Genomic DNA, 14,692 nt, shown 5'->3' on the forward strand with positions numbered 1-14,692 from the left:
GCCATTGAATGTTTCTTGCGTTCGCCCATTAATTCTTCCTTGAATAATTTTGATGCTTCCCTCTGCTCCTCTCTGGTGACAGGTGAGAAAATGGGGGGAAAATCTCTCAGTTCTTCGTTCCCATTCAGAGCCTTCATTTCCTTGCTCAGTAAATTCACCTTATTCTTCTGAAGGTGCCATGGGTTGAAACAAACTAATGCCACCTGATTTTACCTCACGAAAGAGTTTGCCAAGGCAGGGTTTGTCAATCTTGGCAACTTAAAGACGTGTGGACTTCAACTCCCAGAATTCCCCAGCCACCCGTGCTTAGCTGTGGACTTCTGGGAGTTGAACTCCACACGTCTTAAACTTGCCAAGGTTAAGAAACCCTTAGCTAAGGGGAGATTTTGACACTCTTTTCTGGAGAGTTTATATAGTCAATGGTGCTTGGTTACAATAAATTTTGGTTTCCGAAGTAGTGAAAAAAATGGGCTGATTAATGTCCAGCATAGGCCTTCATACCACAAAGAATACCAATTCTTCCTTCAGTGGCATCATTACATTTTTCTTTGTTCCCTTGATGGGCAATTCCTTAAATAGCTAACATTGGTAACTTCTGGTGTAAATAATTTATTTATTTTATTTATTTATTATGTGGAATATCATCCCTGCAGAAATAAGATTGACTCCCACTTTGACACGGTTTCAAAAGGCCCTGAAGACATGGTTTTGCCAACGGACCTGGGGACCCCAGAGCAGTGGTGGGATTCAGACAGTGGTGGGATTCAAATATGTGAACAACTGGTTCTCTGTGTGGATGCCGCTTCCGGAAGTCCATTCTGGGCCTGGGCAATAAAAAATTAACTACCGGTTCTGCCAAAGTGGTGCGAACTGGCTGAATCTCACCACTGCCTCCGTCCCTCTTTTCCTTCCTTCCTTCCTTCCTTCCTTCCTTCCTTCCTTCCTTCCTTCCTTCCTTCCTTCCTTCCTTCCTTCCTTCCTTCCTTCCTTCCTTCTTTCATTCCTTCCTTCCCTCCTTTTGCTATCTCTCTTATGCCTTCTTCCAGTGGTGGGATTCAAATATGTGAAAAACTGGTTCTCTGTGTGGATGCTACTTCCGGAAGTCCATTCTGGGCCTGGGCAACAAAAAAATTAGCTACCGGTTCTACTGAACTGGTGCAAACTGGCTGAATCCCACCACTGCCCCAGAGTAATATAGAGCGCATTACATGTTTGGTCTGATTGTTCTGACCAGGGAGATGGGGATTTATTGGCTTTTATGTTAGGGTTTTACAGGTTGTCCTCAACTTACAACAGTTCATTGAATGACCACTTGAAAAGGGATGTAAAAGCGGGCCTGACCTAGGGAGGATTTTAGGTAGGGATAATTTTAAAAGTATTTTAATTGGAAACACAGCTGGTAATATTTGGTTTTAATTCGGCTTTTATCGGGGTTTATTTTTTTGTATTTTTGTATTTTGCATTTTTTGTATTTTGTGTATATTATTTGTTTTTAATATGCTGTGAACCGCCCTGAGTCCTATGGGAGAAGGGCGGTATACAAATTAAATTATCTATCTATCTATCTATGACCATTTTTCGCAAATTCGGGTCCTTGGCGACTGACTTATATTTATGATGGTTGCCATGTCCTGGAGTCATGTGATCACCTTTTGGGACTTTCTGACAAGCAAAGTCAATGGGGAAGCCAGATTCACTTAACAACCATGTTACTAACTGAACAATGGCAGTGTTTCACTTAACAACGGTGGCAAGAAAGGTTGTAAAATGGGTGGGGGGCAAAACTCATAATGTCTGGCTTAGCAACAGAAGTTTTGGGCTCAGTTGTAAGTCGAGGACAACATATATTTTTGTAAGTGATCATTAATGAGCTGGGCAGCCATGTAAATTTTCTTAATAAATAGGTTGATGGATTGATGGACTGATGGATTGATAGACTGATAGATTGATAGTTTGATGGATTGATAGATTGATTTTAAGGTCAGTATCAGCAGAAGTCTTTTCCCAACCAATGTGTGATCATTTGGTTATTTCTAGAGTTTTAAGAACATGAGCATTAGGGCAATCAAAAATGGAGACAGTGGGCAACTGGCAAATATTCGAACAATTGAAATAATTTCTGGCCATCGAGGTCATCTGGGAACAGAAGAAGAAGGAAAAGTCAACATATTGGTCCTGTCTTGCCCCTTTCTATATGGAAACACTTTGCTGGCTTCATGACAGCTTCAGATTGACTTTTCTGACCATGAACCCCTTATAGAATTGGCTATTCAAGACCTATTGTGAAATAGAGGTGGGATATGGTGGACTTTTGAACTGGCACCAAAATTTTCTTGCCAACTTACTCTAAAAGTTATTTACCCAACTTACCCTAAAAGCAAAAGATCTGGGAAAGTTAAATGCTAAGCTAAACATTTCAACTGCCTTTTTCTCGAGTCCAGAAGAGGGGATTATCTGCTAAACTTTTAAAGTCATGGATCAGGAAATAGAGCCTGTCAGAAAGCAATACGATATGTGTTGTAATCACAATATACTACATATGCTCTATATACATGCAATAACTTCCTGGGATACAATTATGCTATATATGCAGAATCATATGATACATTTATATGACTGGCCACCTGTTCCCTTTCTTTTCAGAAACATCTAGTGTGAAAATTCACACCACAGTTCCTGCTTCAGGTATGCTGTACACCTACAAAATATTCATTTTTTTAAAAAAAGGTTACTCCTCCAATTTATAGGGCCACCTGATTCAAAAATGACACTGAGCAACTTCGGATAGATTTAAAGTCCGACAAAACCCACAAAAACAAGGCAATTGGCAACTGTGGACCATCACTCTATAAAACCTCTCCTAGCAGACCTAATGCCTAATGGGAAGAGACTGGCCTTCAGTCTCTTTCAAAAGAGTAGGTGGACGCCACAATGGAAAATGTGTTTTTCTTGGATCCCATCAGGGTGGCATTGGGTGATGGATGGCACCTGAAACCTGCTTATTGTGCTGGATCAGGGGGAGCAGGCAAAATGTTCATTGCTATAATGGTATATTATATTTTGTTCCTTCTCTTTTCTATTGTATTTTTCATTTTTTTTTTGCATAGTTTTTAATGCATTCGCTTTGTCATTATTTTAATGTTTTGTTTCTTTTCTCCTTTTTCTGTTATTTTCTTAAAAGCAATTGAAATGTTTTTTTTTAAAGGTGAGCCAGGCAGAATGAATAGGAAACAGGCAATTGTGCAATATATCCACTTCCAGAACTAACATATTAAAAATAATTATTAGGGATGGAACAGAAAGCAAAACTGTTTTTCCTGTTAAATAAGTGTCATGACAAATTATCTATTTGTATTCGACACAGCTGCTGATTTTCCTGTTCCAAGCCCTCAATGACTGAACAATGATTATAGAATAACAGAGTTGGAAGGGACCTTGGAGGTCTTCTAGTCCAGCCCCCTCTTCAAGCAGGAGATCCTTTATTATTCCAGACAAATCATTGTCCAATTTCTTCTTGAAAATCTCTAGTAGTTTCCTTGCAAGTTTCTCTGCAACTAAACTTCTTTCAACCAGCACCATCCTACCTTTTCTAAATCCATAAAGCTTTGATTTCATTTAAGAGAAAACTGGATTTTTTTTTTCCAGGGCAGAAATTACATCGATAACTTTCCCGAAAAATAGCTTATTTGTCAGTACACAGATTTGCATCCCTTCAATGCTTAGAGAATGGTTGATATGGTTAAAATTTTTAAAGGCCTGTTTTTTTGTTTTTTTTTAAGAATCACATGTCTCTGTAATTTGGTGGTTTGCCAAGTCTGTTTCAGCAGGGCAGTTTTGATTTCCAGGCTGCAGAAAAAGCAAATGAAACCCCAAACTTAAAGAATATCATTCTTTTAATTTTTTTCTGCAGAGCTTCAATACCTGAGGACCAAAGAGACTCAGTTAACTGACATGACTCTGGCAGATGGTTGGTGCCTGTTCTTCTCTTTCCCTTGTTTCACGTTTCTCTCGTTTTCTCCCAGATTAAGAGATTGTTCAGCAAGGGAACTAAAGGGGGTCTATGATACTATCAATTAAGGAAATGCCCGTGGATTTTTATATCGTTCCTTTTTCAAAAGACTTGGCGGAATCCCGCTTTTGTAGAAGCAACGAAGCTCCTAAAATTGAAATTCAGGATGAACAAGTGGAATAAATGTTGATCAGGTTTACAAATGGCTGCCAAGCTGGCCGAGATAGCCGAGACCTTATGAACAGATGTAAAATTCTATTTTAAATGGACAGGTGATCCCGGCAGGTTAACATTTTGACTCCAAATTGATCAAAAAGAACAGAATGAAGCCTAACAGGGACCAATACAAAGTTCTTTATTTTCCAAGAAATAAGGAACTATGTACTTTTTCTGCATTAGTGGTAGATAGATTTTAATATATTATATATCTTTATCATTCCCTATCCAACTTAAGGGCAACAATTTACACAAATCACTTTAAAGTTGTTTTGTTGCTTTTTTTTCAAACCTGATTGTCAACTCTTTTGAATATTTTACAGAAACAAATAAATGTGCAGAGAAGTCCAATGCATACTGTGGGTGTAGCTTGGGGATTACTGCATATGGGTTACTCTTAATACATGTGAAAAATTATTGGATCACAAGGTGACATGAATCCACAGGGGGACATATTGTGAGCCAGTTTAGGGTAGTGGTGAAAGTGCTGGCCTAGAAACCAGGAGACTGTGAATTCTAGTCCCACCTTAGGTATGAAAGTCAACTGGGTGACTTTCGACCAATCATCGGGAGACTGTGAATTCTATTCCCGCCTTAAGTATGAAAGCCAACTGGGTGACTTTGGGCCAATCATTAGGAGACTGTGAGTTCTAGTCCCACCTTAAGCATGAAACCCAAGTGGGTGACTTTGGACCAGTCACCAGGAGACTGTGAATTCTAGTCCCGCCTTAAGCATGAAAGCCAGCTGGGTGACTTTGGGCCAATCACCAGGAGACTGTGAGTTCTAGTCCCACCTTAGGCATGAAGGCCAACTGGGTGACTTTGGACCAATCACTGGGAGACTGTGAATTCTAGTCCCACCTTAAGCATAAAAGCCAGCTGAGTGACTTTGGGCCAATCATCAGGAGACTGTGAGTTCTTAGGCATGAAAGCCAACTGGGTGACTTTGGGCCAATCCCCAGGAAACTGTGAGTTCTAGTCCCACCTTATGCATGAAAGGAATTGACCACCAAGTACAGCCAGCATTTGTTTGCAGTCACGGCAGCAAAAGGTTACAAACAAACATGTTACAAATCACATGAAGTTTTCAGAACAATCAGATCGTTTATTCCCTCAGACAATTTTATTCAGTTCCTTTTGAGCTTCTGATACCAGGCTAGACAATGATGGAGTGAGTTGAGCAGAAACATGCAGCAAAATTTCAGACAGCACACAGCTTTCCATCTAGCATGAAAGCAAAAAATAGCTTGTTGCTAGGAGAACAATTTTTTTTTTTAAAAAAAAAAATGGGATTATCCTTGGTGAGCATTCAGGCAGAGAGAGTACGGAGGTCAAAGTTTTGAAATGTTTCTGTAGGTGACTAATCTGATTATACTGGAAAGTCAGATGCTTCTATCTGGGCACAAGCGATAATTGTCAGGACTGACATTTTCATTAAAATGTCGTTAAGAATACGGTGCGTTCAGCTTGCGGAATCTCACGAGGATATTCTGTTTTATTATCTGTCTTCTAGTTATTCCCCAACCCACCACTGGCCCAGCTGTCATGGTTCCCAGAGCTGAGTGTAAGTGGATCAGTATTGCAATGATTAATGATTTAATCTATTTATAGCTTGTTTAACAATGCCAATTCATTGGGAGGGTTATTTGTGATAAGCAGAATTGTGGGTTGTTTTGTGATCAAGTCGACATTCCTGTATTGACAGTCTTTTATTCTGAATAGTGACTGCAGGAGTGGAAAGCAGTGGAAATGCCAATTTCCAAAGAGGAAGAGAAGGAGGAGGTGGAGGTATATTTTTTGACAATTGTAAAAGTTCAGACAATTGCATTGCATGAAAATATGGAACTTTACTTAAAGAAAGACTTTCAATACAAAAAAAAAGATTATTATGATAATTCAGGGGCATCCATTGCTATTTTGATGTAGTGATTAAGATACTAGCCTAGAAAGTGGGAGACTGTGAGTTCTAGTCCTGCCTTAGGCATGAAAGCCAGCTGGGTGACTTTGGGCCAATCACCTGGAGACTGTGAGTTCTAGTCCCGCCTTCGGCCTGAAAGCCGGCTGGATAACTTTGGGCCAATCACCAGGAGACTGTGAGTTCTAGTCCCACCTTAGGCATGGAAAGTCAGCTGAGTGTCTTTGGGCCAATCACCTGGAGACTGTGAGTTCTAGTCCCGCCTTAGGCATGGAAAGCCAGTTGGGTGACTTTGGCCCAATCACCAGGAGACGGTGAGTTCTAGTCCCGCCTTAGGCATGAAGAGCTGACTAGGTGACTCTGAACCAGTCACTCTTTCTCAGCCCAGCCCACCTCACAAGGTTTTTGTTGTGGGAAAAACAGAAGGAGAAAGGAGTTTTAGGTATGTTTACTACCTTGAGTTACCTGTGTAATAATAAAGGCAGAATAAAAATCTAATAAATAAATATTGATTATGAGGGGTCCTTGGTGCTCTCTGAGCTTGCTTGTTTTCTTGCAGACATTTCATTACCCAAATTAGGTAACATCATCAATGCTAGTAAGGAGTGCTGTTTGCTGTCATTTTATATTCTGGTGTCTTGCCTATGTGGGTGGGTGGGGGTGTCTTAGGGACTCTTTGGTTGGGCTGTTTACTGAGGACCCCTCATTTCAACCCTGAGCTACAAATATTCTCTTTCATAAATACTGATTATAATTGCCATATTTAGTTTTTGACCCCTACTCAACAAATCACCCATATCTATTATTCACGTCATCCTAAATCGTAACTTAGGAAAAAAAATATGTGGGTTTTTTCTGTATACTTACAGCAAGACAATTCTTTATTTTAAAAAAATCACTTGTGTTGATTCTTGGAGTAGGTTAGAAAGCAGAATTTGTCACAGAAACTAGTTTTAATTTTTTTTTCGTCGACAGATGTTCCTCAAGAGCCCAGTGACTCATCTCCAAACAACCCTGAAAGATGTAAGTTAATACATTCTTCTGGACTGATGCAACTGTGGTCTCCTTGAAATTCTTAGATTTCTGGAATAACCACAGACATGATGGATAATGAATCCTTTGATTAACCTTTTCTTCTTTGCATTAGCACAGTGAGATGCAGATGACAGTGTAGGATTTGAATGTAGATTTTTCCACACTCAATCCCTCGCTCATTAGACCAGGACATCTCAATGACCTTAGCTTTTGCAGGCCTAATAGTATTTTCTATATCAGGAGTTCCCAAACTTGGCAACTTTAAGACTTGTGGAGTTCAGCTCTCAGAATGCTCCAGACAGCATGAAGAATTCTACATCAGACTCTAGAAAGAGTACAGAGAAGAGCAACAAAGATGATTAAGGGACTGAAGGCTAAAACATATGAGGAATGGTTGCAGGAACTGGGTATGTCTAGTTTAATGAAAAGTAGGACAATTAGTAGAACACTTAGTAGGACAACTAATCAGAGGAACAACTTACCTCCAGAAGTTGTGAATGCTCCAACACTGGAAGTTTTTATGAAGAGATTGGACAATCATTTGTCTGTAATGGTATAAGGTTTCCTGCCTAAGCAGGTCTTCTAATCCAGCCCTCTGCTCAAGCAGGAGAATCTGTACCATCTCAGACAAGTAACTGTCCAGTGTTGGAGCATTCATGACTTCTGGAGGCAGGTTGTTCCACTGGTTAATTGTTCTCACTGTCAGGAAATTTCTCCTTAGTTCTAGTTGTTTCTCTCTTTGGTTAGTTTCCATCCATTGCTTCTTGTCCTGCCTTCAGGTACTTTGGAGAATAGCTTGACTCCCTCTTCTTTGTGGCAGCCCCTGAGATACTGGAACACTGCTATCATGTCACCCCTCGTCCTTCTCTTCTTTAAACTAGACGTACCTAATTCCAGCAACTGTTCTTCATATGATCCTTGATAGAGATTCATACCGAAGCAAAATTTTCATCACTTGAATCCCGATAGGCCTCTGATGGCCTTTGGACTATGTTAGAAGTACACAGGAGTGCTGGTATTTCACCCTCTGCTCTGTAACAAAATTCTCTAAGACAGTGTTTCTCAACCTGTGATCTACAGACCCCTGGGGTCCCCTAAATGTCATCACAAGGTGTCTACAAAGTCTTGAAGAAATGTTATGATTTAAATGATAGCAGTGTTCTGATATCTCAGTCATGGCCACAAAGAAAAGTGAGTCAAGCTATTCTCCAAAGCACCTGAAGGCAGGACAATAAGCAATGGATGGAAACTAACCAAGGAGAGAAGCAACCTAGAACTAAGGAGGAATTTCCTAACAGTGAGAACAATTAATCAGTGGAAGGACGTTCCTCCAGAAGCCGTGAATGCTCCAACACTGGAAGTTTTTAGGAAGAGACTGGACAGTCATTTGTCTGAAATGGTATAGGGTTTCCTGCCTGAGCAGGGGGTTGGACTAGATGACCTCTAAGGTCCCTTCCACCACCACCACCACCACCACCACCACCACCACCACCACCACCACCATCATCATCATCATCTTGTTGTTGTTGTTGTTGTTGTTGTTGTTGTTGTTGTTGTTGTTGTTGTTGTTGTTGTTGTTGTTCTTCTTCTTCTTCTTCTTCTTCTTCTTCTTCTTCTTCTTCTTCTTCTTCTTCTTCTTCTTCTTCTTCTTCTTCTTCTTCTTCTTCTTGAGTTAAGTCTTGGTGGTCCATGGCCACAAAAGGTATTTAAAGGGGGTCCATGATAAAGAAGAGGTTGAGAAATACTGCTCTAAGAAATTTCACCTTGAGATAAATTTCACTCCTCACATGGATTCCTTCAAAAGAACAGATTTTATTATAAGTTATTTGATGATATGAGGCTTGTTTGCTAGGAAGAATTCCTGCACATTTTTTTACACCCAACCTATCTGTTTTTCGTTGTTTCTTCAGACGCTGAAAGCAGTGGACTCCTTGAAACCTTCAGAGGGGCGGGTACTGTATAGATCTTCATATTTCAATAGGGAAACATGTAGAAAATATATTTCAACATACTTCAACATGGGGTGAACCATAGGCCATTTCAGGAAGCACCAATCTTTCTGAACACCCAAATTGTCCTACTTGGCTTTTGAATTATGCTCAGATGTGAGGCACAAGACAATTAAGAGATGGATTTTTTAAAAGATGGCTACACCTTATATTTTGGCACGGTGCTCAGCGATTAAGATTAAGATTAAGGTTCGAGACCCAAGTGCAACATGATGGGGTAAGCTCCTGTCCTTGCCTCAACTCCTGCCAACCTAGAAGTTCAAAAGCATGCAAAGGCAAGTAGATAAATAGGCACCACTTACATGGGAAGCTAACAGCACTTTGACATGCTGGCCACAAGACCATGGAAATGTCTTCAGACAATGCTGGCTCAATGGCCTTGAAACGGAGATGAGCAATGTCCTATAGTTCAGGGATTTTCAACCTTTTCACCCATTGTACCACTTTTAGGATATGGCAACATCCGAGTACCACCAGTTGCCTAGCAAGGTGTCAAAAACTTGACCCAAAAAAAAAGGAAAAAAGTGATAAAGTACAGTTTATCAGTTTGCTTAGTGACTGTTTGAAGTTACAATGGCACTGAAAAAAGTGCCCCCCCAAGCCACAGCCGAGCAAGACACCTGCCTGCCCACCTGGCCGCGCTCTTTCTCCTGTCTGAGGTTTTAATTGTGAGCATTTCTGTTGAGGATTGGCAGTGGGGGTGGGGTGGGGTGTTTGGTTTTTATTTCCCCCATCTGCTGGGTGGTTGCAGCAGGTTTTGGTCACTTCACATGACCCTGGGACGCTGTGACTGTCATAAATATGAATCAGTTGCCAAGCATCTGAATGTTAATCACAAGGCCCTGGAGATGCTGCAACATTCCAGCTGATTGGTGCTGCTTCTGGGCTCAGCAGAAGCGTCAGGATCAGTGCCGAGCTCCAGCTGGAGCTCAGCGCTGATCCTGGTGCTTCCGCTGAGCCCTGGCAGCCCTGCAGCTCCAGCCATCTCTCGCTCAGGCTTGTGCAGTGCTGCCACTGGTTCAGCTCATTCCCCTCCCCCACTACCACTTTTCTAGGATGGTCGCGTACCACCTGCCAGGTGCCAATGTACCACAGGTGGTACCCGTACCACAGGTTGAAAAGCCCTGCTAAAGTTGGCAATGACTTTATCTTTTTTTTCTCATTCCACACATTTAAAGATAACATCTGGTTTTATCTTTCCATCCCTGAATGTTACATCTCTTGTCAGTCTTACAACTTGTCTGATATTCTGGGGTCACCATCGACGTTCTTATCTGTCTTTTGAAGTTTTCTTCTGCACTTTTGCTTCCCTTAATCTAAGGATCAATAACTAAATACAGACATTTCCATAATATCAATAACCTAATACTTTAAATATTAAACTCTCAGGTGTGCTACCACTCATTATGCAATTCCATTTTTCTCAGTGGTGGGATTCAAATACGTGAACAACCGGTTCTCTGTGTGGATGCCACTTCCGGAAGTCCATTCTGGGCCCGGGCAACAAAAAAATAGCTATCGGTTCTGCCAAAGTGGTGCGAACTGGCTGAATCTCACCACTGCATTTTCTGCAAAAATGCTTCGATTTGACAAGAGTTCATGAGTCTCACACCAGGAGTCTGGAGACTTCAAAGATGAGATTAACATAAGCCTTATAACAATAAAATAAAACAAATTACGTTTTTTAAAAGGGGAGATGGAAACGTCTTGTAAATTTATTATTGTTGCTGTTATTGTTGTTCGCCACACAGTCAGCCAGAGCTGTGGAATGGATTTGGCATTTTTATCCACCTATCTAGTCCTTCCCAAGGACCTGGGATTGGGAAATGTTACTGTGGATGTTATTATTGAGTGGCACCAAGTACTTGGGAAGGAGTTTCAATCCTTGCTTTAGTCACTGACAATATTATTATTGAGAACTTTGAGAATCCTATTGATTCATGAAGAACAGGGTGGTGGAAGTAGGGCTTCTTTTCCCACTCAGCAAACGTACTGTTTTTTTATGTGACATAATGATTGGCTGGTTTTCTGTTGCCATCTTCTTTATAGTTTGTCTTCTAGTGTTAGTTTTTAATTATATCTGTTGAATTCTGTATTAAATCTTCTGTGCAGAAGGAAGGAGTAAGATAATAAAAACAAATGATTATCACTGTTTTGGTGCCATCAAGGGCCACATAATGCAATGCATACAATAAAGAAAAACTTAGTTTTCACAACATTGCCTAAAAGGACAAATGTGATTTGAAACTTATCTTATTCAAATATAAGAAATTCTTGTATTTAGCAAGAGCTCACTGGGACCTACCTTCCTTCCTTCCTTCCTTCCTTCCTTCCTTCCTTCCTTCCTTCCTTCCTTCCTTCCTTTCTTCTTTTTATTTTCTTTCTTTCTTTCTTTCTTTCTTTCTTTCTTTCTTTCTTTCTTTCTTTCTTTCTTTCTTTTCTTTGTTTTTTCTTTCTTTCTTTCTTTTTTTCTTTCTTTCTTTCTTTCTTTTCTTTTCTTTTCTTTTCTTTTCTTTTTTTTTCTTTTCTTTCTTTTCCCGTAGTTTCCTTGGCCATTTCTGGAAGTAATAGAAGTTTGTTTCAGCTTATTTAGTTAAGCATCAGACCTCCGTTTTCATCATCTGTAAAAAAAAAAAAAGGTATAGAAAAGGTATTTGATTGCTTAGAGAGGCATGTTTTGAAATTTCCTGATCAAGGAAATTACAAAAAGCATAAACATTATCTGGTATGATAACATAAACTTTTTCTCTTTTATTTTGCTTTATAGCCGTAACCCAGAAAGATGCAACTGTTGCTTTTGATAATTCTGTACAAAGAGGTAAGTTGGTACCTGCAGTTTGTTCCCAGGGTGAACAAGTCTTCAACCCTGCTGTGGAAAATATTTGCTTCATTTACAGTTATTGGAAACGTGTGTCTTATTTTTATCCTGGCCTTTAAAAAGGCTTGAGCTGAAAGTAACCTGGCTTGCTAAGACTTTCATGCCTTGAATGACCTTGCTAGGAATATGTACACACCTTAGATCAACAGGCCAGTGTGCTGCAGCTGCCAAAAAGGCCAACACAGTGCTAGGCTGCATTAACAGAGGGATAGAATCAAGATCACGTGAAGTGTTAATACCACTTTACACTGAGATACTGCATCCAGTTTTGGTCACCACGATGTAAAAAAAGATATTGAGACTCTGGAAAGAGTACAGAGAAGAGCAACAAAGATGATCAGGGGACTGGAGGCTAAAACATATGAGGAATGGTTGCTGGAATTGGGTGTGTCTAGTTTAATCAAGAGAAGGACGAGGGGGGACATGATAGCAGTGTTCCAATATCTCAGGGGCTGCCACAAAGAAGAGGGAGTCAAGCTATTCTCCAAAGCGCCTGAAGGCAGGAGAAGAAGCAACGGATGGAAACTGATCAAGGAGAGAAGCAACCTGGAACTAAGGAGAAACTTCCTGACAGTTAGAACAATTAACCAGTGGAACAAGCTGCCTCCAGAAGCGGTGAATGCTCCAACACTGGAAGTTTTTAAGAAGAGACTGGACAGCCATTTGTCTGAAATGGTATAGGGTTTCCTGCTTGAGCAGGGGGTTGGACTAGATGACCTCCAAGGTCCCTTCCAACTTTATTACTATTACTATTACTATTACTATTACTATTACTATTACTATTATTATTAACATTCTGTCTTACCAGTTGTATCCCTTCCCGCTCCCACCTGATAAGGCAATACAGCAAGACCTGGGAGATTGGGTGGGGGGGAAAAACATATTTATACTTGATCTAAATTCATACAGAGTCGAATCTCCTATTAAGAAGTAAAGGAGTTAATCCTGCATCTTTTCCCAGGATTGTCAGAGAGCTATTTTGCTACAATAAGGGCTACAACTACTTCACCTGAGATTAACATAACAGAAGCGGAATTCATCCCAGCTTCAGAATTTTCAAGACCAGCAAACCGTGGCAAGTAAAATTCCTGTTGTCCTAGGATTCATTAAGAAAAAAAGGCAATGCAAGCACATCTGTGACTGTATGTTAAAAGCGCACCTCTACTTTATATACATCGTCATTATCATTCTAGCTTTTGACTGTCCACTGCGGGATGAAGGTCTCTTCTGCATGTTTCCAGCCAGTACTTATATATAAGTGAGATTCATGGGTTTTTCATTCAAGAACACTATAGGCCAGTGATGGCGACCCTTTTAGAGACTGAGTGCCCAAACTGCAACCCAAAACCCACTTATGCATCGTCGAGTGGGTGTGGCCCATTGGGTGGGTGTGGCCCATTGGGTGGGTGTGGCCCATTGGGTGGGCGTGGCTGCGGTGGTAACGGCAGACTGGATGGGACTAAAAAGTTCAATCAATCAATTCCAACTTTGCAAGATCTTTTTTTCCCCGCGAGAAGTTGAAATTGACTGATTGAACCTTTTTTTTTTTTTTGCACATGGCGGCAGAGGCCTAAAGTGAAAAGGTTTTATAAAACCCAGCTGAAGGGCCTAGGACTGGGGCGACGGCGCGCATGCCCACAGAGAGGGCTCTGAGTGCCGCCTCTGGCACCCATGCCTTAGGTTCGCCACCACTGCTATAGGATTCTGCTTTGTTTTAAATAGAACTTAGGACCCCAAATCCAGGACATCTCTTCAAGATATCTGGGGAGGAAACGGCGACATTGTCTACAACAATTCCAGAAGAGTCACCATCTCCTGAAGAATCTTTTGGAGAAGGTATGAAATGCTTTCACTCAACCCAATAGTTTAATTGGAAGAAAAGAGAGGAGACCTATAAAACAGTTAGTATGAGAAAGTCGTGTTGTACATTAAAGAAAAAAAAGTAAGTAGAAAAGAAGTGACTGACCAGTGTATTAATTCTTTAGGACAGGGGTCTTCAAACTTGGCCCTTTTATGACTTGTGGACTTCAACTCCCAGAATTCCTCAGCCAGGCACGCTGGCTGAGGAATTCTGGGAGTTGAAGTCTACAAGTCATAAAAGGGCCAAGTTTGAAGACCCTTGCTTTAGGAGATGTAAAAAATCCCTTCTCTTTCATAACGTGTAATCCATTAATTCAGGGTACAGTTGTGGTGACTGGATGGAGCTGAGCATTTACTGGCCAGATGCCCTTCCTGATGCCTATGCAGAGCTCACAGCAGAGTTTTTTTCTTTGTGCCCTGAGAGAGAAACATCTGCCATTACTTAAGATTGAATTCTAAACCTTCCCAGTGGGAGGTGAGCGCCTTCACCACTAGGCCACCACACCACTCCTTTAGAAGATATCTTGGGCTTAATTATTTTTTTTTAATGGCACACAGAAATTACATCGAAAACTGCTATTTGCTAGTGAAATGGACCGTTCCAGAAAAATGGGTTCTTTATTTCAAATCAGCCTTATTTTTCTGGTGCCCAGATCTTCTCTTGAAGGTTGAAAGATTCAAGGGAGAAAATTTGAGGACTATGAGACACACAGAAGAAAAGAGAATTCCATAGTCGTGTTTTTTAGCCATCTGTATCTGTACTTAACAGA

At 40.7% G+C, this 14,692-nt stretch overlaps 1 protein-coding gene across 1 annotated transcript in view; it reads left to right on the top strand.

Annotated features, from left to right (window-relative positions):
• The window catches only part of OC90 (otoconin 90), a gene marked incomplete at its 3' end in the record, with an annotated part of 34,606 nt that overhangs the window by 15,458 nt on the left and 4,456 nt on the right, over positions 1-14,692 (top strand). Inside the window, exons 5-7 of the mRNA XM_015829030.1 lie at positions 2-82; positions 11,952-12,002; positions 13,024-13,141. Of these exons, the coding sequence (XP_015684516.1) occupies positions 2-82; positions 11,952-12,002; positions 13,024-13,141 (250 nt within the window). The remainder of the gene's footprint in view (position 1; positions 83-11,951; positions 12,003-13,023; positions 13,142-14,692) is intronic.

Source organism: Protobothrops mucrosquamatus, unplaced genomic scaffold (assembly GCF_001527695.2).
Source record: "Protobothrops mucrosquamatus isolate PMUCROS unplaced genomic scaffold, P.Mucros_1.0 scaffold5272, whole genome shotgun sequence".
Classification (NCBI taxonomy): domain Eukaryota; kingdom Metazoa; phylum Chordata; class Lepidosauria; order Squamata; family Viperidae; genus Protobothrops; species Protobothrops mucrosquamatus.